The 23,158-nt window shown below is 38.4% G+C and overlaps 1 protein-coding gene across 1 annotated transcript in view; it reads right to left on the reverse strand.

Annotated features, from left to right (window-relative positions):
• Window positions 1-23,158, reverse strand: part of LOC102294053 (netrin receptor UNC5D) — a gene marked incomplete at its 5' end in the record, with an annotated part of 168,017 nt that overhangs the window by 59,243 nt on the left and 85,616 nt on the right. Inside the window, 3 exons of the mRNA XM_042214549.1 lie at window positions 3,321-3,405; window positions 14,809-15,171; window positions 18,594-18,779. Of these exons, the coding sequence (XP_042070483.1) occupies window positions 3,321-3,405; window positions 14,809-15,171; window positions 18,594-18,779 (634 nt within the window). The remainder of the gene's footprint in view (window positions 1-3,320; window positions 3,406-14,808; window positions 15,172-18,593; window positions 18,780-23,158) is intronic.

Here is a 23,158-nt window from a genome sequence, read left to right on the forward strand (position 1 = left end):
ATTAATGAGTTTTTTGGGTTCATTGAGAACATGGTTGTTGTTCAATAATAAAATTATTCCTCAAAAATACAACTTGCCTAATAATTCTGCACTCCCTGTAGGTTCTATTCTCTTTTGCTACTTTGTTCAAGTGGAGCCATGTGAATAAACAGTGACACTTCAGAGGAAACTAGAAACCCTTGTGAATCTCCACAGGGAAGACTGTGCAAACTTCCGCCCTGGAGACAGCTCAGTCCATCTGAGGGTCATTACCTAGCCGTGATCAGAATGCATAATGTACGTGCTGCCAAGATGAAAGGCCCCAAGAGAAATATGTGCCTTCTATTCTGTCGTGCATGTCCATCAGCGCAACCAAGCTCCGTTCATCACTGCATTCATCATCGTTTAAACAAGCTTCCCGGGTCGTGACTCTCTCCCAGAGCGCCACATTGTTGACACCGAGTGGAGTACATAACTACATATTGACTCTCAGAGTGACGAGGATGAGAAAGGAATTGGAGGATTGGACGTTTGACTTTGCTTCTTATCAGTCAGTTATCTAAATAGAGGACTCCATTGTGAAGTCCCCTCTGGGTCGTGTGGTGTAAACTTGAGTTTCTCCACAGCTGCTAGGACATCAAACCCCACACTACCACCTGTGAGGGGCTTCTGGAAATGAACAACCATATCGAGAGACCAAGAGGGCTCCTAAAGAGAGAGGGAGATAGGCCCATCTGTCACATAGCCTGAGGGTAAACACACATGGACGCAGAGATGTCTTTGGGGAGGGTCACACACACATTACCTTCTGTACAAGCTTTACAAGTGGTTGCCAATATATTCATTTGTTGATTTTTGATGATTTTTGATGGCTTTGTAACACGCTTTTATGATCACTATCATTGCTACAACTACTAACACTAGCAAGCCTGATTACCAAGTTGCATCCTTACTAATTAGTACTAAGCAGCTGATTAATTAACTGGTGAGTTATTACTCACCAAAACTGAGTCAAAAATTGCGTTATCAGATAGTTCCAATAAAGATTCTCCATAAGGCCACCAACACCACTAACAGAGCCAAGTTTAGCGACTTAAATTAGCAGAGGTGAAATGGATCAGCTACAGCTAGCTGCCCAAATGTTAATGCCTCAGAATTGTCCAAAAAGAGGAGGAAAACATCCCTTATACAGTAGCCTTGAGCCTGAAATACTATCTAGAGGAAACAAATGCATTATTTCCTGCTGGTCAAAAACTATACTAAGCAGCTGCTTTTGGAAATGAAAAAATGTGCTGAACTACTGAGCGGCAGTGATTGTAGCATGGTCAAATGGTCAGTTTGTTAATGATCAGAGGGCCACAGCAAAAAACAAGCCATAATTAAGCAAAAGTTTCTTGATACATATCATACCAATAATATGCTACTGACATTAATGCTATAGTCACTCAAGCGAAGTGACTATAGCACATAAATAGAGTTTGGAGAGGAACCAGGTCTGCCACCAGCCGCCATCAGTTGGTAATAAGGTGGAGTCTGTCTGTTATAAGTTTGCGATTGAATGGGGTTAAGTTGGCAGTTACAGTTGCATCTATGATAATAAAGTGATTGACTGTGATAAATTAGCAAAGGTTCCAAACTTTTTGTCATCTTTAGATCCAGAAATTTACTGTAACAGCTTCTGTGCAGAGTCCAGCCAGAAACTCATGGATCTGAAACAGAATTTAAGAAATTCCTCCAAAAACAGTTACATAGTTACTGCAGGATGGGAAAATGATACACCAGAATGCAACCAGCTGGCAACCAGTTGAGTCAAATCCTCTGTTGATTGACATAGAATGACTGCAGTGTATTGCCATCTGTCTGCATTTACAAATTAAACAATTATTTACAATCCTTGGCCAATCTGTCTGAGACTGACGCCAAGCTGCAGTCAGTCAGTGCGGGGCTACAACTGGTTTGAGACAGGTTGCCTTTCCATCTATTGATTCTTTATTACCTTTCTTGACTTCTTCTTGACATGACTTCTTTAAAATTTTTCAAGCTCCAAACATAAAAAAGGATTAACAGCAATTGATAAGCTTAGAGGCCTATAGCTAAGGTACATTAGCTAACATTAAAATGATAGTTAGCTGATGTGTTTAGCCAATGAATGTAACTGGCATTTCTTATTTTGTCTGACATTTAATTTATTTTGGATTTAGTCACATATATTTTACTTGAGAGCAAACCATTCATCAAAGACAATTTTCAAAGACAGAGGTAAATCACAAATTTCAACAAAAGCAAACTCTCCTTTTGATTAGTGCCTCCATTTTTTTTAGATGTTCTCCTACCTTCTTTTCCAACAGTGCAATGTTTTTGCATTCTGCAGTTCAGAGTCAAAACCTGCAAATCAAAAGCTTTTGATTGCATTACCGGTAAAAAATAATTACAGCTTTCCTGATGAATGTTTTTTCAGGAAACTTTTTTTTTTGCATCTTGCTTTCCATATGTAATTTACAGGAGATAGTACAGGGTCAAGCATTAATGGTTCAGCAGCTCAATCATCCATTATTAATCAGAAACAAAACAAAGTTCCTCCAGAACAGTTTTATATCCTGACTACTACAAACCATGATGGAAAAAAGGAGTCTGATGTGTAATATATTGTGAAGGCTCCTTTCATTATCAATGTATTTTTTAGCCTAAGAAGAGTACCTGTAGCCTTTGTTTGATACAAGATTTGTCAGCCAACCACCTCAGACACATCATAAACAACTTCTCATTTTGGCTCTAAAAGGCTGTGTGAATAGTATGACAGACAGCACAAGCATATGTGTGTTACACTCAGACTGTCTTGCTATCCTCTTACAATGTAGCTTGCCATCACCAGCGTGTGAATGTGTGTGTGAATGGGTGGATTACTGGATGTGTAAAGCGCTTTGGGATCCTTAGGGACTAAGTAAAGCGCTATACAAATATAGGCCATTTACCATTTACAATGTTTAGAGACAGTGACGTGAAATCCTCCAACTGATCTTTAAAAAGCTTGATTTTTTTAATTAATTATTTTTTTGTTTTGGTTGAAATTTCATACTTGGAAGACTAGAAGCTAAACTCAAAACAGACAACAGGCTGTAAGAAAACATATCAGAAAGCCTAAATCGAATTCCTTCATCCCACAATGACAGAGCGCTGATACTGCAGCTGCAAACAAAGTAACAGAAGATAGTAAATAATTAGAGCAAAGCAGGACAGCGAGGACAGGTGATGGAGAGTCAGGGCAGATGGATGATAAGATAGAGAGAGAGTGACAGGCAGATAGATGCTTCAAATGATATTTAGGTAAACTGTGGCCTCACCTTGCTTCTCCCTGATTGATCACCATGTACATCTCCCAGGACATATTTTCAGCCACGGATCCATGAGGCACCAGGAGGCTGACCCCTGAAACACACAAACACACACACACACATTTGTGTCAGCAGCAACTCCTCCAGCAGCCTGACAGCATAGGGCAAAATAAGAGCATGTCATACATGCTGGGGTTATGTAGATATTTATGAGAGCTTCAGTTCACCTCAAAGAAAAGAGTGACCTAGACTTGGGCTTCTAAGTGTTATAATATTCATGCTGATTTTCAATGGGAGTACAATAAAAAAGGGCTTATTTTGGCATATTTAAACAGTGTTCACATATCATGAGCAAATGAAGACATAAATACTACTTATCTATAGGGTTAGCTATAAGACAGCCTAGAGTATTTCGGGAGGACTCGGTGAAGCACTGGCATTTGCGGATTTCTGATTCTTGACTGGTTGTTAGCAAAGATAGAAATAGATAGAAGATGTTACTGTACTTCAAACTTTTCATCCTGTATCCATCCACCCAATCCTAACTGGTCAAAGCAAATACTTGCCCATCAATCTAACGGAGTTTTTCCTCCACCATCACCAAGTGCTTGCTCATAGGGCTTTTCTTTACATTATTACGATCTCTACTTTACAATATAAATAGCTTTGAGGAAGCTATTGTTTCAATTTAGCGCTATATATATGAGCTTGAATTGAAAAACACTGATTGGATTGAATTATTTAAATTTCATCCCAGCCTGGTAAAATATTTCTATATTTAGACAAAGAATCTGCTTGGTGGAGGTCAAGATGCTTTTTACTGTCATGGTTCAATGGGAAAAAGTTTCAGTGAGCAGACCACAGTGACAAAAATGAATTTTATTAACCTTATGTCTTTTTTTTATTTTTTATTTTTATTTTTTGCTTTAGTGCAAATATTTCCAAGCGGCTGCAGTTTAAGGTTTGCAGTCAACTATATGTGTTGTCTGGTACCAAGCCACATGGTCTATTTGACACTGCTATGTATTGGAGAGTTCAGATATAAGACGTCACAGAGTTCATTACAAAGTTCTGGTCACCATGGAATTTTAAACTGAAATTTGGAGGTGAAACCATTCTCTCTGCCAATAATTGACTTTCCTTGTGTGGGTGCAGTCATTTCCGTTCCAAGTCCCACTGAAGCTACATCTGTAAATTTGCCCTGTTGGTAACCAGTAAGCATTTTTGACTTTGCTAGGCTTTGGGAGGATGTAGAGTCAGAAAATTTAATATAAATGTAGCTTATCGTCACTAATTAGCTATATTGAAGCATTTACTTTTTATATAGCCGTCCTCCTGAGTATAAAGTGCTACACAACAGAGCAACAATTTCCATACTGATGAGGGAGAATCAATGACACAAATATGAACTTTAAATAAACTATGAAGTTATTTCTTGTAAGCGAATGAGAAAAATAACAAATTAATGAGTTAGCAAACAAAGCTTGTAGAAAAAAAGAGTAGTAAGCAGGCAGAGCTGTGGGAGTTACTGTGACTAAGTTGCACTGGAGTTATTGATAGAATATTTGCATGCAGGTCTTTAACAGTCCCTACAAAATTATAAAACACATATTTTTTGCAAAAATCAGTTGGATTTTCTTATTTATTGATTTTTTTTTTTCAAAGAAGAAACAACAACTAATTAGTGTATTCAAGTAATCAAAATTTAGCCTGCAGTTATGTGTGACTGAGGCAAACAGGCCCTGAGTACTATTTTAGTATTTCACTTCTGAATTTCAACCAATTAGCACAAACATTTTATATATTTATTGGATATTTGTTGGTACAGATAATGTTAGTGAGGGAAACTCAAAAACAATGGAAAACATTTTATTGTTTACATGTAAGGTTTTGGCATTTTATGCTTACATGAGGCTACAATGAAGACTTACATAAGGCTGAGAAGCCGACAATGACTCTGATCATGTGCAAGATAAGTGAAGGTTTTAACTTAGAGTGTGTTGACACAGCATTCATGTTCATGCACACAGTTTCCAGCACAATAGGGCTCATTTTAAACATGGCTACACCAGTCAGATGCTAAGGGATTTAGCAACTGATGTTTTCGTCATAGGCTCTTTAAACTACACTTTTTCCCCCTTCAGCCACAAAACTGGTTAAAAAAATACCTTTGACCCAAGTCTGTTAAAAAAATTAACCAAGCATGTAATTCAGCCTCTTATGACCAAACAAAGTAAGAATCTACTTTTGGCTGCTCTCTCATTTCAGTGTGTGGCTCTGCTTTTTTGATGTAAAAGTCCAGACCATTCTTTGCAACTGCATTTTCTTTTCTTTTTTCTTTTTTGATGCCCTATAGTGATGATGGAAAAGTTACTTTAACAACATCAAAAAAACCCAATATAAACAATTAAAGAAAAAAATCACTTCACATTACATTGTGAAAACCCATCAGCTTGGATTTTCCTGCTTTTCTGACCTTAGGATAATTTGCTGGAACGTCCACGATGTGTTAACATGCACCAGACCAAACTCCGAAACTACTGCCTATATAAAGGTGCTCAGCCTCGCTGATGATAAAGCTAATCAAGTGTATATGATCAGCAGCACCTGGCTGCAACATAATTTCATGACTATCAATCAATTTTTATTCAGTCAATCTTTATGTCCATAGAAACAAAACAAATCACATACAGTAACACAAAAACAAGAGAAAAACAAATAAAAATACACCTTTCTGCACCTATACCAGTGTCTCCACAATGAGGAGTGATAACGTGCGGTGCTAAACCTTGTATCTGCTTCATGTGCATGCAAATATATCTATCAATGAGATGTGTTAATAAAACTTTAAATGTAGTGGCTCCAGCAGTTACAAACATCTCACTTGCACTGAGCCATCTCGGTGTATTCAGTAATAACCTCAAAGCCTCAATAAAAGCTACATGAAGTTTCCATAAACTTGTTTTCCTATAATTTGTCCAAAGGTCTTTCATATACAGAGGTGTACATTATGTTCTAAATGAAGAAATGGTCTATCTATCGACACATGCATTAAATTTACCTAAGATGTATGCACACTTCATCCAACATTTCCATTATCATCTGACATTTGATGTGAGACGCCCAAGATATCTGAACTTGTTACAGACAGTAAAATGATTATCTGACAATTTCAACTCTGGAAATCTTTGATAGTTGTCCTTACTTGCTTCTGCAAATCGTCAGTGCTCTTTTACAGACATTGTATCTGATATCATGTTAAACGTCATACAGTAAGGAGAACGTATGTGAAAGAGCCGCTGGAGACCAGCACTGCTAAGACTAAAGACAACAAGATCATCTATATACATAAAATGGATCAATAAAATACCATGCATCCCATATAGGCTCTTAATTTCTTTGACAAATCATCAACATAAACATTGACAAGAATTGGGGACAAAATTCCTCCTTGTCTAACACCATCACTAACTCCAACCAGGGCAGAAATACAACAGCTTGCAATGTCTGCTTGTCTTTAACAGTTAAACCAGAAATTTCATGATGTATTTGGCACCCCTGCTTGACTGAACTTAGCAAGTAACTTTATAAATTACACACCTAAATGCTTTGGAGGCATTGATAAAAAGTGATGAATTCTGTCTTCTACATTGGTTTAAAGTTTATTTCAAAGAATATATACAAAAATCAGCACCATGCTTGAGTTTGAAGTCAAAGTGATTATCAGTGAAGTTAATGAACATATGTAATCTATGGAGCCAGTTTCTTTCTAAAACTTTTGACGTTGTCTTCGCTAATAGTGTTGGTCTGTAGTTATCAAGACTGCTGACTTTCCTAGCCTAATCCTTAATGATCGCCACTAACAGAACAGATAACACTGGGTCTGGCAACAAGCCATGGATCATGCAACCAGTAAAACAGATGGAAAGAAATGGATGCCAGCTTATTACTGGCATGTTTAAGATGTTCAGCAAAAATATGGTCTAACCACATGCTTTTTTTTATCTGGTAGCTCAAGCATTGCTTGATATAACTCATGTGCCATAATGACCATGCACAGAATAACATTTGCAAAATATATTGCTATTTATTTTTGTCGGTGAATCGTGAAAATATCCACATATGCACTGAATATTAAGGGAAGAACAGAAATGTTAAAAAGCGCCTAAAGAGGTAAACATCCTTTGTTAGGAAAGATCTAGGAATTGTGGGGAAAATATGAAGATGAGTGGCCAGTGGGTCACAATGAGTAAAACCTGTTTCTCGGTAAACAAAACTGACGTTTTTCAGTAAAATGTGTAGGAGGTTGTTATTCCTACATAATCTGTTATTTTTTCCCCTTAGGTTTTAGTAGTCTAAGAGCTTAGCTGATCAGCCTGAATATACACAAATGGCTACAGAGAATAAGCAACTGAATCAATATGTGATTTAAGTTAAGCTGTAAACATTTCTTTCTTTTCACTCTGATCTCCCAGTCAGCTACACAACAGCTTTGAAGAAGCAAGTGGATTTTTTTCACAGCATGTCAAAAGATCAACACTGTCCGTCCTCTGTTGCTTCACACTATTCATCTGCCGCAGAGTGAATGGCAGAGCATTCACTCTGAAGTGTAGAGAGCATATAAAGGCCCTGCTTTACAAATAAAAGGTTCAGAGGAGCAGCGAGGGAGATGACAGATAAAGGGTTTTGGCAGCTTTATGGAAAGTGTGTATTTGTAATAACTTGGTCATGTCTGGAATGGGCATTCTTTAGAGTTTGTCTGTTTTTAATAAAGCTGTGTTTTACATGTTGGGGAGCTTGCGCTGGTGGCGACAAAGAAATTGGTAGGAAGAGTCAATTGCAACTGTCCTTCTTGAGTAGTTAAACCCCTTGCTGTAAGGGATCTGATCACTCAGTTAAACAAAAATAAAAAAACCTCACTTGCCAACAATGGCAATTAAAAGTGAAAGCTCTGCACTGTGGAAACACTGAAAAGCAGTTTGGTTTTTTTTTACTATACTGTGAAATTCATTTTGTGTATGGTTGAGACAAACTGGCTCCTTCATAGGTAGTCTGAGTTTCTCAACGTCTTGCTCATGACAAATGGATGACGGCAGAGTGACAGGTGGGTTGGTTCTGTGTCTGTAGTGATTTGGACATTGTTTAAAAAGGAGCTGAGTCTTAGGGGATACCGATGCTAGGCATGCTTACCTCGCACTGTGCACCATTGTACACTCTTAAAAAAAACTGTAATTTTACATGGGATCTTGCCTTTTCAAGTGATTTTAAACATTAAATTAGGAACATGTTAATGTGATTAAACAATGAAATTATCTATAAATAGGAAAAAAAAATCCTAAAAAAACAGTAATATTCCGGCAGCTGGGGCGCCAAAATACTACCGTAAAATAACAGAAAATAACTTTCTCATGAAAATACAGTTATTTTTAGTAATGAAAATAGAGTTTGTTGCGCAAATTTTACATGGGATTCTGCCTTTTCCAAGTGCTTTTAGACATTAAATTAGGAACATTTTAACGTGATCAAACAATGAAATTAACTATAAACAAGGTCACTGAATGTTGCAATATGAATCATAATACATAAATGTACAGAAATATACAGTTAACAGTTGGTTTAAATAATAATGGATTGCATGCTCTGAGACAGACTGGCGAGGCTGCCATATCGCAGCATCGGCCCCTCTGGCCTATCACCAGTAGGTGAAGAGTCTTGACCACGGACACAATACCGAGAGTGTCCGAGCCGGGGCTCGAACCGGCAACCTTCTGATCACAAGCAAACTGCCAACTCTTGAGCCACGATCGCCCTAAATAGCAATGATAATAATACTTATGTGATGTAACACAAGCTTATAGGAATCATGTTATATACTTTTCCATAGCATTACATTTGAATTCAACAGTTCAATCTTTCAAATAACGGACAGATATTTGTGAAATCATGATACATTTGTGAATGTATTTTAACAATCTAAATATGCATATGTACAGACAGATACATTTAATAATCATGAAATTATGTTGTATTACATTACAGTGATTTAACGTTAATTTACATTTGAAAATGTGAATCACAGTCTATTTACGTAACTTTAATGATATTCTAGAAGAACAGAACATACTGTAAAATGCAGTAAAATACTTTTATATTAGGATTTTTTCCTACAGTGCAGCCATACCCGCGACCTTGTGGTTGTTAGTTCACATTCATTGGCCGATGCTTAGCGTCATGTTATTATGTGTCCCAACATCCAATGGCATGTCACATTGTTTTCATGGCCACACCCTCACCCCAGGTGCAGAGGCCTATTTCTGTTCAGGAATGTTGTGAATACTTTGAGATTTATATTAATTGCAATTCCTACCTCTACATTTATTTTTAAAATATATAATTAGCACAGCATGGCCGTGCAATGTTTTATATGTTTTTTTTAGTTTTTATTCCTATTAATTATATTTTCACTTGTTACCTCTGAATTATTGAATCAGACCTAGATGACATGAAATTTTCAGCAAAATTATAATTCAGATACTCCTTTAATGATTGATTATTCTCATTAATTTTCGATCATTTTACATATTTTTCCATAGTATTACATTTGAATTTAACAGATCATTCTCTCACATAACAGACAAATTTTTGCGACATTATGATACATTTCTGAATGTATTTTTACAAAATCTAAATATGCATATTACCTTTGACATGTAAAATCACAGTCTACTTATGTAAATTTAATGATATTCTAGAAAGACAGTACAAAACTGTAAAATATACAGTAAGATACTTTGACATTACAATTTTTTGGAACAGTGTACCTACTCACGACTCCTCCACGGCCATTTCATGGCCCAAGTGCACTTCACTTTGTCTCAGCATCTCAACTCATCCCTCTTATGCGTTCTTTCTCTCTCTCTCAGACACATTTGCACCCTTGAAACATGATCTTGCAGAGCACCAGGTTTGTGATTTTTATGACTTAATTAGGGAAGCAGTGAGACGCGATCTGTTCAGATGTTTGTAAATTACTTAATGTGACTTTTACAGAGGCAGATGTAGATGAGGATGACTGGAGTTCTGTGATGTGGTGCAGACATTGATTACATAACACAGTACAACTGAACCACACCCATGTTCACCAGATCACAGTTCACTTAACTGCATCGTGGCACAGCACGGAATGATCACACTAGTCACACGTACTGGAGTGTGGGGGGGTCTAATGTGTTTGGGCACGGTATGAATCATCTAGTGTTCGTATACACTTGCAGTGAAGTTCTCAGGTATTCTGGATGCATTTAATTGAGAGGCCACAGGCTAGATAGACCACAGGCAGGTAGATGTCTACTATAAAGGGATGATCCCTCTTTCCAGGGAATTCTATGGAATTATTCAGCACTGGGATTCACAATATTTCAACAGAAAGAATGTCTCCTGCAGAGCAAGTTGTATTTCATGTTGTTTGTAATTGTATTGTTGTCAGTGAGTTTCTTCAAGACCATTTTAGACCGCTAACCATGAAATCAATGGCAGAAAAGTCAAATTATTTGAAAATGAAGTGTTTAGAGAATTTAAAAAGATTCTAACACTATCTCAAATAATTCTGAGACTCATAGTTTTTGTTCATTTAGAAAGTTTAAACAATCAAAAGTACCTTTAAAGTGATTAAGAGTGCTTCCTTAAGCTTCATGGCCACTGTGAAAGGATTTATTTCTTTGGTAGAAAATAGGTACAGCTACTGAAAATGCTGAAAGTGGGGTTTGTGAATTATTCAGAGTAATTTAGGACATTGTTTTCAAAGACAGAATCAGCTGCATGGTCTTTCATTTCTAATGAAATTTTAATTAATTCTTCAAAGCTGCAAGTCCCCTGCTTTTGTGTGGGAGATGTAGTGTGAATCCACTCCTTAAAAATGGCTGAACAGATGTAAGGAACGTTGCTATTTTGGTTTGTATCACTAAGGTGACTGGAGAACTCCAGTAATCTGCAGTGAAGTGCTGCGTATGGCTGCCTGTTCAGTCTAATGAACAGCAGTCCCTGCAGACACACCATGCGAGTTCTGCTCTTGATAGCAAAGACTTCTCCACACAGACCTTCAGCCTGAAAGACGACCGTGGGAGGCTGATTTCACTTCACCTCTCCATGCAAGCTGAAGAACACCACCGTGTATATGGGAGGACCACAGAAGAGGGCTGTAAGTGAAGTGGTTGGCACAGTTCACGCAGACTCCTCCAGCCATTTGTGTTGGCAGGACACTATGACAGCGTGACCCCCGTTTGCCTGAGAGAGCTCACAATGACGTGGAGGAATAACAAACAGCTACCTGCCTTGGCAACAGCACAGATGGATCTTAGCAACAGCTTACAGGGTCTAAGGAGTGTGTTCATGTACTAGTTGTCATATAGTAATGATATGTGCCATTTGTTTAGAACAAACTTTGACAAGGTGATTTACATTATCATTTTATTTGTCCTTTCCAACTGATGACTTTATATATATACATCCAACATCGATTCAGGAAACATCTATTTGTAAATCTGTGTGTATATAGCATGTTTCTTTATAGGTATAGCTGTAGGTAGAGCACAAGTCCTGCATTTAATTTCGCTTATAAATTGATTAAGTTTTATATTCAAAGTATTCTACAAAAGCAGTCAGTTGAAAATTAATGAGTTTGAGGGTAAATAAATAATTCACAGGAGGGCTTTTAGTGACCAACGTGGCTTCAGGTTTTGCTATAGGTTTTCAGTGTCATGGTGGTGGGATAGTTCCCACGGGGGCACACAGACAGGCTAACATATGAATGGCTGGGCAACTAAGCCTTGCAATTGCTGACCTTTTATAAAATTTGCAAGCAAACCTTTTTAGTAGTTTGAATGATTTTATATTTGCTGTTTGCTTGCTCTCATGTTAGTACTGCCAGGGTTGCCACAGGAGCAATACATTAAAGAAAGACATTAATTTAACACAAATACCAAACAACAGATACATCTTCTCTTGATGTAATGATGGGGCACTGATGCTGATAAGCCTGTTAAGTGACACAGTCAGCATTTCTGCCAGCCTTGCCTCCGGGCTTTAAATGGACTTTATTTATAGCACTTTTTCCAGTGCACTCATACAGTGCTTTATAATTCTATACATATTGTACAATGCTTTTTCTTATCATGCACACTCACGGGCTGCTGCTTTGGCTACAGCAGCTGTGTTGATTTCAGCTTTTATTATATGTTTTTACCTTCGGTGGATTTTTCATATGTTATAGTTTGTTTGTTTTTTCATTTAAATTCTGTGACTGCTGCCAGTCCATATTTGTCCCCTTTTTAATCTGAACATGATCATAGCTAGAAATCCTAGATTCGTGTGACCACTCCTGGCTTTGTTACACCAGAATAGAACAGCAACCTGTTTGCAGCTAGGAAAAATTGATGGTTGCCCAGTGATTACAATTAATTTCTTCACATTCAGGAACCAGCTACAAGTAGTTGCAGGGATTCCTTTCAGTCTCAAGGTGATTGTACACATCAGCTGGTGGGAGGCAACCTGTCTCCAAACTATCATGGGGCAACTTGAATGCAATCTCTCTTGGACAAAGACTGGCAAAGGTTTGCATATAATCTTGTGTAACTTATAAATGCAGACGGATTGCGAACACACATCAATCAATCTGAGTCCATCTGCGCCAATGAGTGCAATTTGTCTGCGACATGTCTTTTTGCAACAGAGGACTTAAGTCAACAGCTTGCCAACTGATTGTATAGTAGTGGTTGGTGCTGCTCTCCCAGAGCATTGGGTAGGATTGAGGTTAGGGTTAGCACACTGGGAAAGGAAACATCAGCAACCCAAAATCAGCATCCCCAGAATTAAGTCTTCCACTCCTCCTGCTGACTCTGACTTCAGAAGTTTAATGCGAACTTCGTCATAAGTAGATGGCAACAGATTGGTGATTTTTGCCCATTTATCACAGTTAATTGCCATATTATCACAGACAGATTGCATGTAATTGCCAGCTTGACCCCATTCAGTCACAAATCTGCTCTCAGTCTGCCATCAGACTGACTCCGCCTTATTGCTGTTTTATTGCTGTCTGGACGCACCAGAGTCGCTTTGAAACAATTGACTGTGAGAGGTGACTTGTTCATTGCAGTCGCCAACAATTTTCTTTTCCAGTGTGACTGTAGCATATAAAAAAGTTTAAAAGATGGATAATGGAAACAAGTTATCCTTAGACGACAAAAACTTTAACTCCTCAATGTATTTCTCTGAAACAATACTCTGAAGAAATGCAAAAATAAGCTTAATATTCTGGGGTGCCTGGAGTTTAGGAGTGAGTTGGTCTTTTAAGCTATTCAAGCTATTTCTGTCTGATCTTGCAGTGACTTGAGTCAGAGCGACACGGCAGACCTCAACTGGTCAGAGCTTAGAGTCTTTCACAAGTAGGGATGGGCCAGCAACCAGCTACCCAAAGCAAAATGTAGAATCTATTCTTGCGCATAAATTCGTGTGTATGCTAGTGGCTGGTCTGTGACTGTGGACCTTTCAGTTGGAACAGTATGGGCTGCCTGTTCTCTGGATTCTTTCTTTTGCCATGCAAGCCAGAGAGCTCTCTGCTCCTATTAGTCAACGTCACAAAACAAATTGTGGAGATTGTCATAGGAGGTCGAGAGAAGTTAAAAATATCAGTTCTGGCGGGCTTGTCTTTTTGTTAGAATGTCACAAGGTGTCTAAGACGTGGCTTCGGTGGTTGTTGCTACATGGGATAAAATGTATCCCAGGGCCCTATGCTTATTTTTGGACCCACTGCTCTACATCTTCTCAGCTTCCACTGTGTAGTCTGAACTTGGCATTAGCATCTGCATTATGTGTGCACTTTTTTATCTCGGCTTGAGAACATGTGATGCATATTTGGGAAGCCCCAGACAAATGCTGAGTCACTTTTACTGTCAGGGCAAGAGATTAATCCTTCACACTAAACTGACAGACACATCGCATCTTTTATTTCCCCTCTGTGAGCCGCTGACCTCTGAGAAACACCCTAGCTGCTTCGTACAACAAGAAATACAGCGTTCTAAGAGGTCTTTAACTTCAAGTTCAATCAGCAGTAACCTGTAAATCCTGCTTTATAGTTTCTGATTCAATCGATGGTTTTACTTTTACTATTGCATCTGCTGTGTCACACTAGCATTTTTTCTTTTTCATGATACATTGATATGGTGGTCCCTGAATATGCTTTGGTTAAGACAGTAATAATTTTCTGTTTTAAAAGAAAGCTAAAATGGTTGCTGATTACTGATAGGGACCTGTTTCTAAGCAGTCCTGCCCACCTTCTAGAGAATCACTCTGCTGTTTGCCTTAATGAACTGCAACAAAGAAAATACTATGCTTTCAAGATGCACAGATAAGAGGAAGTAAAAAAAACTAAAGCAAGAAAATTGGTGGAAAATTATGGTTATGGTTTTGCATGATAGTCCAGCAACTTTTCTGTAAAGCTCACCTGTGTTTGGCACAACCAGCCTCCCTCCATGGTGACCAAACACACCGGTGGTCCTCAGCGGCTCTTTGCAGGAGCTGAAGGGCCCATTGAGGGTAAGCAGGCCCTTCTTCCTTCTGTCCATGGTGCTGCAATAGTCCCGGCTCAGATCTCGCGGGAAGGTCTCGGCTGGGGCTTTGGCGTGGAACTCCGCCCTCTCGGCCACACCTAGTGAAACCATAAAGGAGCTCTGAACTTTGACCTTGATGTCTGGCAGGGGGTCAAAGAGCTCTTTATCTGTGCTGTCCTGGAAGCAGAGGGGAGTGCTGTATGTCCGGCCCACTGTTAAGTCTGGCTGCATGGAGGAGTTGAGAAGCAACGGGTTTCCTACAGAGATGGAAAGACAGCACACAAGTCACCTAGAAGCCCTGCTCACAAGGGACCTGTATTAGGCAGGGAACTCATTTAACTAATGAATCAAAGCCCTACCTAAACAGCACTCACATGGGATAATGAAATTCACTGTTGTCCCAGATACAACTAAAAAAGGTCAAGATTGTATGATTCTGGTATTTTTTTAATGCCTTGATTTAGGAAAGCAAAAAAAAAAAAAAAAAAGAAGAAGAAGAAATTCAAAGATGTTTAAAAGCTGGAAAACATCTTACTTTGCATGGATTAAATATTATCCAGGCTCTCTGTCTGCAGCACAGTGCAGCAGATTACATTCAACTGAGTTGTCATTTCACCAAAAAAAAAGAACAATATATTAAAATCAGCGTTAATATTTAAAATTAATACAAATATCTGGATGTCCCCAGATAGCACTGATCCAGGTCAGTTCAGGTTTAAAGGCCACATCGCTTGAAAATTCTTGCAGCTGACCAATGAAATTCCAGCAGCAATTAAAACAACATGCCCAGGCAGGCAGCCGCTACATCAGAGGTAAGGGAGCACAACCTGGACAGAAGGTCCAGGGCTCTGAGCCACGGTCAGAGCGTTAGATTTAATTACCAAGCACACCCACAGCTTGATCTCCATAATCCATCTGCTGGAGTCAGCTCCTCTGGACACCCAGTTGTCCTCCTGAAGGACAGGAGGGAGGGCCACGAGGATCTATGTGACCGCTCTGTAAATGAGGGGAGTCCTTCATCTCCCAGCATGAACCCAGCAGCAGCCTACTGAGGGAGGTGAGAGGGAGGCGTCTTCATCTGTGACCATTAGATTTGACGACGCTGCCAAACAGAGCAAGGAGCACGCCGCATCGATTTGGCAGACGTGCCGTGCCCCTCGATGAGCCAGCCAAGATAACAGTGAAGTCATTGAGTCCTTGCTGCCCAGCTGTTGCCAGGCGAGGGGTGCAAAGCAGGAGGCTAATGTTGTTTTATTTTTAGGGAAGTCATTAATTACCTGGTATGTGATTTGTGATGAGCATCTTGGAGTGTGTGTTGCTTTTTCACTTATTCTTTCAAAACTTTATCCCTTATTTTTTCCTTTCACAGTTAAAAGGTTGCTGGTTTAATTCCAGGAGAACATATAAATCCCTTTTAAGATGATGGCAGGAAGGGTAACCCGAATACCCTGTACCCTGAGCAAAGATGTGTTCACTTGAAAAATTACCACTGTTTTTGTGAAACGTGGTCAGTTCTGTTAGTGTTAGAATATGTTAGTGAATCAGTTTCTGTATCAACAGCTTGTGGTTGCTACACCTATGTGCATACTGCCATGTCTCTATTTGTCTTTATAAGGAAACAGGTTGTTGTTAAAGAGAAGCCTGCACTGCTAAGGGGGGAAACAACAAACAAAAATCAAAAAGCAGGAGAAAGTCAGCTGAAAAAACTGAAACAATGAAGTCCAAAAAGAGAGCCAGAAAGCGAGTGTAGGACTGACATAACAAAAAAACAAGAAAAACAAAACAAAAAACACCATCAACCATTTTTTCCATCTAAAATTTGGCATTTCCATTACCAAAAAACAAGGTCTAATGGGTTGTCTGCACTGTTGGTTTGTTATGTTTTGTTAAATACAAGAAAATGATAGTTTTCTCTCGACAGTTTGAGTATGGTGTCATACTCTCCTCACCATGTGGCAAAAGCATGAACCATGTTCATGAAGTAAATATTACAAAACTATATCAAAATAATATATTGTTACAAAATCCTCAGCAGCTCTTTGAGTGCTCAGATAGAGTAGAAAAGCGCTATATAAGAACCAGTACATTTACCATTTACAGTTCTGCTCACAGCACAGCAGTGTGCCTCTGTGTACCATGTGGAAACCACTGCAGTATACTGTATTAATATCATTGCAGATTTAACATACTTTATCATTCACCACTCTAGTGCCTGCATTCCAGATGACAAAGCACCAGCACATATGATGCAGGTAACATTACCTGGTAATTGCCACTAAAGATGATGTTCTCAAAGAAATTGATAAAAAAAAAAAAGACGCATTTTTCATTTCAAGTGAACCCACAGGCAGCTCTGCTGATATTCTGGCTCTTGGTCAGAGCCGCACTCTGGTGGACATTACCCCTCTGCAGCTGACATTCGATCACTGCTAAATTTTCTCCCCTCCGGTCGAGTGTAGAATGATCTGATTATCGCTTGAGTGTGCATCTTTAAGAATGGCGCAGTGAAAATGGAATGGCAGTGGTGAGATGAGAGAAGTTAATGAAATGTACCTCAGGTTGAATACCTTGAGGGATAGGTTTGGAATTGGGCTTCTGATTAAAAATCACTCAGAAGGAGAAGTAATGCACAGAGACAGGGTCAGGTCCAAAGACTCATTCTGCACTCTGATAGAAGAGAGCCATCCGAAAGCATTTAAGAACTTCTTTAAAAAAATTTCTTGCTAGTAATTATTGGGCATGAAAATGCTATTAAGATACAATTAAACAAAAACTTTGTAAGGTCTTTCCATCCTCAAGGAAGCATTTAATTTCTTGCCATGTTTATAAAAAGGATTGTAAAACTTTAACAAGCAGGCCTGTATAAAATGCCTCAACAACTTCCTTCAAAACAAACTGCGGGAAAGAGATGTGGAAGAAGGTGTTCTACATTTCAATAGAAAATGGAAAGGAGTGATTGTGGCTGGTCGAGGGCACAGCAGGCAGGCTGTAAGGAGAACTGGCCTATTTAAATAGGATTAATGACCTGCTGAATGTAGACCTGGTATTTGTCTCGCACCTTTCCAATGCCATGACAACGGGTGGGGCTAGACCGGCTCCCTAGGCCTTGGAGGTGCTGTGGGGTAGAGTGTAGGCCCCTAATGGGACTCTTCACGGATGCACTGAGGATGAATCACCTGTCAGCGCCATGGCTATCACATGCACTAACCCAGAAGTGTTAGGAACGGTCATGCGGATGCCTGTAGCGAGGCTGTCTGAGATGGCCACAGTCGTCAACAAAAGTTACCGCTGCACCCAACAGAAATTGAATTGATGTTCACTGTTCCATACCCATCAGTGGCTTAGGCCAGTGTAATCTAATGGAGAATATTGGTTGCCTGACATTCAAATGTGTGGTCTGCAGGGAGGAGGGGTGGTAGCATAGGTGTCTATCAGAGATTGATTATCTACCACTTCACAATAACAGACGAGCAGGTCTGTCAAAATAGAAGGACTAGTTCTTTCGCTGATTATGGAGGGATAAATCCTAAGCAGATAGGGAGGCTGCACACATTCTGCTTGATGCAAACAAATGCCATCAATCATCTGGTGGCCCTGTCAGAAAGGTCTGTGATGATGCTGCTGTTTGGCCTTGTGGTCGCTGTCTCGTGTCAACATGCAGTCGAAGGCACTCTCTTACCTTGTCTGGTGTTCTTGAAGTTGAAAGACTGGAAACCCCCGGTGAGCGCAGAGGAGTCAATAACGTCCACGCCGTACTCGCTGTGATTTTTCCTGTACAGCATGACAGCCACCACAAGGATTGCAACGGTGATTATGCCGGCTCCAAGGCCTGAGTACAGAGCCACATCATTGGAGCTCTCCATACCTGAGACACAAGACACACAAAAAATGGCTACCTTCAATTCTCTTATTCCTCAAGAAGCACTTCAAGTAATGGCCTAAGGGAATAGGACAAAATAATGGCCAGGCAATCAATGTCCATTTATGTTGCTCAAATTCAACATAATCAGTGCTTTAATTCATTGTTTAGGTACTCTAAACAATGTTTAAAAAGAGCAATACCACTGTGACTGTGGGTCAAGGCTACATTAGATACTGTCCAACACATAACTGAAACAATCTCAAACTCAGTTGTGGGCAGCATATTGTGGGTTCAAAAGATGAGAAATGCTTGGAATACAATGTTCTGCTGCAATAATCTGACACTTTTCCTAGGTCAACAAAATTCAACATTTATGGCCAAGCTTCAGTCTAATGGAACTGGAGCTCAGCGTCAGCTATAAAAGTAAACAAATGGAGAAAAATGGAGAAACTACTTGGTAGTGACAAGTTTAGCAAGAAAATAAGGTTAGGTTAACCGGCTAGCTGCATTGCTGAGTGTTGATGATTTTGTCAACGAATTTACCCAAACCTCCAAACCTAATCTATGTAACTCACTGTAGCTATCCAAATTGAATACTTTATCAACTAACATTAGGAACTGACAATAACCAGACTCTCACAGCTAGCTAGTATTTAGCTACCAGCTGTAGATAGCTTGAATTTTCACAAAATCGTATCTGTAATATAATCATTTAATAGTGTTAAACAAAAATAAGACTAGCATTTAGATTCTGCAAACTATTTTTGCGCTATTATACTGATACTGAGGGATACAATATGTGCAATGTTCTTCAAGTTGTTGTAGACTTACATTGCACAAGTACACCATGATAGTGTAGATCAGCACCATCTAATATACGTCTTATCACTCTCACTCTTTTATCCGATGTTAGCTTGCAGTGTAGTGCCACAAGCAAGGAACAACAGCTCACTTAACAATTAATACCAAGGTTACCCACAGCTCCTTTAAGACTGTAATGTAAATAATTTTATCAGCCACATTTTATTAATTTGCAGGATATAATTTCAGTTTTAATATTATTTTTCTGTAAATGAATCACTTTACCTAAACAGAAAGAAGCTGACCCAGTGAAAGACTTTTTCCTTAATGTTGTGTAGAAAAGAACATCGCCTTAGTTGTGATAATAAAGACCCACAGAGAGTGAAGATGAGATGGAGAAAAACAGTGGAGAAAATGATGTTATTATCTGGACATACAAGAGCCAACTCAAGCAAATTTTGGGTTAGTATGAAAATAAAGCAAGAAGGAGGAAATGAGGTATGACATCCAATATTCACATGGCAGCTAGAGAAGCTACAGTGCTACAGTCAAGTTGATATCAAAAGATATCTACTTGACTGTAGCACTTTAATAGCACTGTAGGTTTTCTTACTCCATCCATAATTTTACTTAAAATATACTTACTATACTAGTAAGTGTCTTACTAGAAATACAATTTCATTATTTATTTATTTATTTATTTATTTATTTATTTATTTATTTATTTATTTATTTATTTATGTATTTAAATTGTTTTGGAGTCGTTAAAAATAACTCACAATTGTCCTCAGATTTTTCAGATTGTCACTACAAGGCTCCTGTTTGAAACTGCTTGGGCTACATGCATCTTGCTTTAGTAATGCTTTACCACTTTGACCCTGATTGTTTTTAATGTTTGATTACAAGTGCCTCTGCATCATATTAAAAGTTTAGTTTAACAAATCTAATTTTACTTTGAAAAAGTACCATCAAGTCATCCATTATCTAGAAAATGTGATAAATAAATACTTATATCAACTTCATACTTTACATTCATCATTTTATATTTAGCCAAATGAATCACAATCAAACAAAGAGTGTAGGGTTGAGAAATCAAAGGTTACCACACACACACACACACACACACACACACACACACACACACACCGTTTGTTTACACTATCAGAACAAGACAGTGATAGAAGTGGCGGAAATTAGCAAAATGGTGAGGAGTTCAGTCATTTGGGAGGGGCTCAGAGTAGAGCCGCTACTCACACATTGAAAGGAAACAGCTAAGGCTGTTGCCTTCTGGGTAAAGTTTTCCAACTGGGCATATCTTACTGGGAGGAGGCCTCGGTGTAGACCTGGGACCCGCTGGAGAGATTACATCTATCAGCTAGCCTGGGAAAACATTTTCCTTTGAAAAGCTGAAGTAGGTGGTGAGAGGGAGGTCTGAGCTTCCCTGCTGCTGCCCCCATGACTTCAGATAAGTGGAAGAAGATGAATGATTTTTTTTTTTAAATTTTAGATTTAAATTTTTATTTTGGTGGTTGTCATGAATTTTCAAACAGCCTACATCACTCATAATGCACGACACACTTTTCAGTGTACTTTATTCGTTTTTCGGATGTTAATTTGTCATATTTTAGTAATACATGAACTTCTTTTGTAGTAATATTTTTTCATATCATATTCAACCTCGCTTTATTTGAAGTGTTTTTCTTCCTCATTTTCTGGAGTATAACGTGCAATGTTGACAACGCGTGACGTGAGTTGTTGCACATTTAAGCACCATGATTCATTCTTGAAGAATGTGATTAATGGTTTAAAATGCCTTTGTTACTTTTGACATGTTCCTTTAACTTGTTCTGCAATGTAACTTAACATCTGAGTGTTTCTTAGTTTTAGACCAAGTTTGTCGACTGGAACATCCGTAACCACCACAGTCAATTTTCAACCAAACAGTCAAGATGTTATTGAAGTGCAGACTTTTACTTTTAATTTAACAAAAGTATTACACATTAACTGTTAACAATAACAGCCATTTTCAGAGACTCTGTGTAATTGGAATGAAACATATGGAGCTGATCCCAGTTGCTGAAGCTATTCACTGTAACTCTCAATATGAGGTCCTAATAGATATCAGTACATTCGAAGGAGGCCATCATTACATTGCAAAACAAAACAGCGCCATCGGAGCGATAGAAAAAACTTTAAACTGACCAAATAAAAAATCTGGTACATTCCTAAAAAGAATGGATGCAACAACACTAAAAGCCCCAAAGGACCACAGACAACAACTGCAGTGGCCGTTCACAGAGTTCCTTCTTTCGTTAACAACAGTTTCTTCAGAGCATCTAACCAAGTAAAGAGGTAGGATTGTCAAAAGCATATCAAAAGTTGGCTACATGAAGAAAAATATTTGAAGAGATGAAACTAAGATTATCTTGTATCACAATCATGGTAAGAGGACAACATGAAGAAGGAAAGGAGCAGTTTATCACAAACTATTAAATATAGTGGAGGCATGAACGAATGGGCATGTATGACTGCCAGTGGAACACAGCCATTAGTGTTTATTGATAATGTGATTGCTGATAGACGCAGCATGAATTCTTAAAGGTACAGGGCTATATTCTCTGCTCACGTTCAACCAAATGCTGCTAAAGTAGTCAGACAGCACTCCACAGTACAAATGGACAATGATCCCAAACATACGGCAAAAGCAACCCAAGTTACATGTCAGTTACTTGATTGTAACCCAATAGAGCATGGCTTTCAGTTACTAAAGAAAAAACTAAGAGAGAGAAACCCACAAACAAGCAGCAACTGAAATAACTGCCAGGAGAAAACCATATTTAGTGATATTCATTGGTCTTAGACTAAAGGAAGGCATTGACTGCAAGAGATTTTTTATAAAGATTAAAAACAAATCTTTATATTTCAAGTCATGCTTGTTTGTCAAATTGCTTTTGAGACTCTGAGAATGGGGAACTATGTGTAAATACGGTGGTAATTACTAAATAGTTTATGTAAAATTTTTCTTAAAGTTTTGTTAAACTTGAGCTGGAATTTTGTACTTGAACTCTATCTTTATCTTAGTCTTGACCTTAACTTAGTCTGGTTTAAAAACCACCAGGGTGTAGCATATTGGAATTAAACAGAAAGAAAATGTCAGTCAAATACTTACAAACCTAAATTTTGTGACTTTGTGAGAATATGGTGAGAGGAGTAGACCATAATGTTAAACTGTGGCATATTACACTAAAGCTAGCAGTGTTGGTCAAGTTACTTGAAAAAAGTAATCAGTAACTAATTACTGATTACTTCCCCAAAAAAGTAATCCGGTTACTTTACTGATTACTTATTTTCAAAAGTAATTAATTACTTAGTTACTTTTTAAAAACACGATTTACAACCTGAAGAGGTGATAAAGCGATAGATCTTTCAGCCCAATTCTACTTTTTCTACATAATCCATCATACAAAATGTAATCAAATGGAAAAGTCTCTTTTTTTAACTTGTTTTATCAGTTTTAATCTTAACTTTATGCATCAAGCAAAAATTTTATTATATGCAACATTCTCTGACTTGAATAAATT

This window comes from Haplochromis burtoni, unplaced genomic scaffold (genome assembly GCF_018398535.1).
Source record: "Haplochromis burtoni strain Fernald_Lab_line unplaced genomic scaffold, NCSU_Asbu1 Contig_585, whole genome shotgun sequence".
NCBI classification, from domain to species: Eukaryota; Metazoa; Chordata; class Actinopteri; order Cichliformes; family Cichlidae; genus Haplochromis; species Haplochromis burtoni.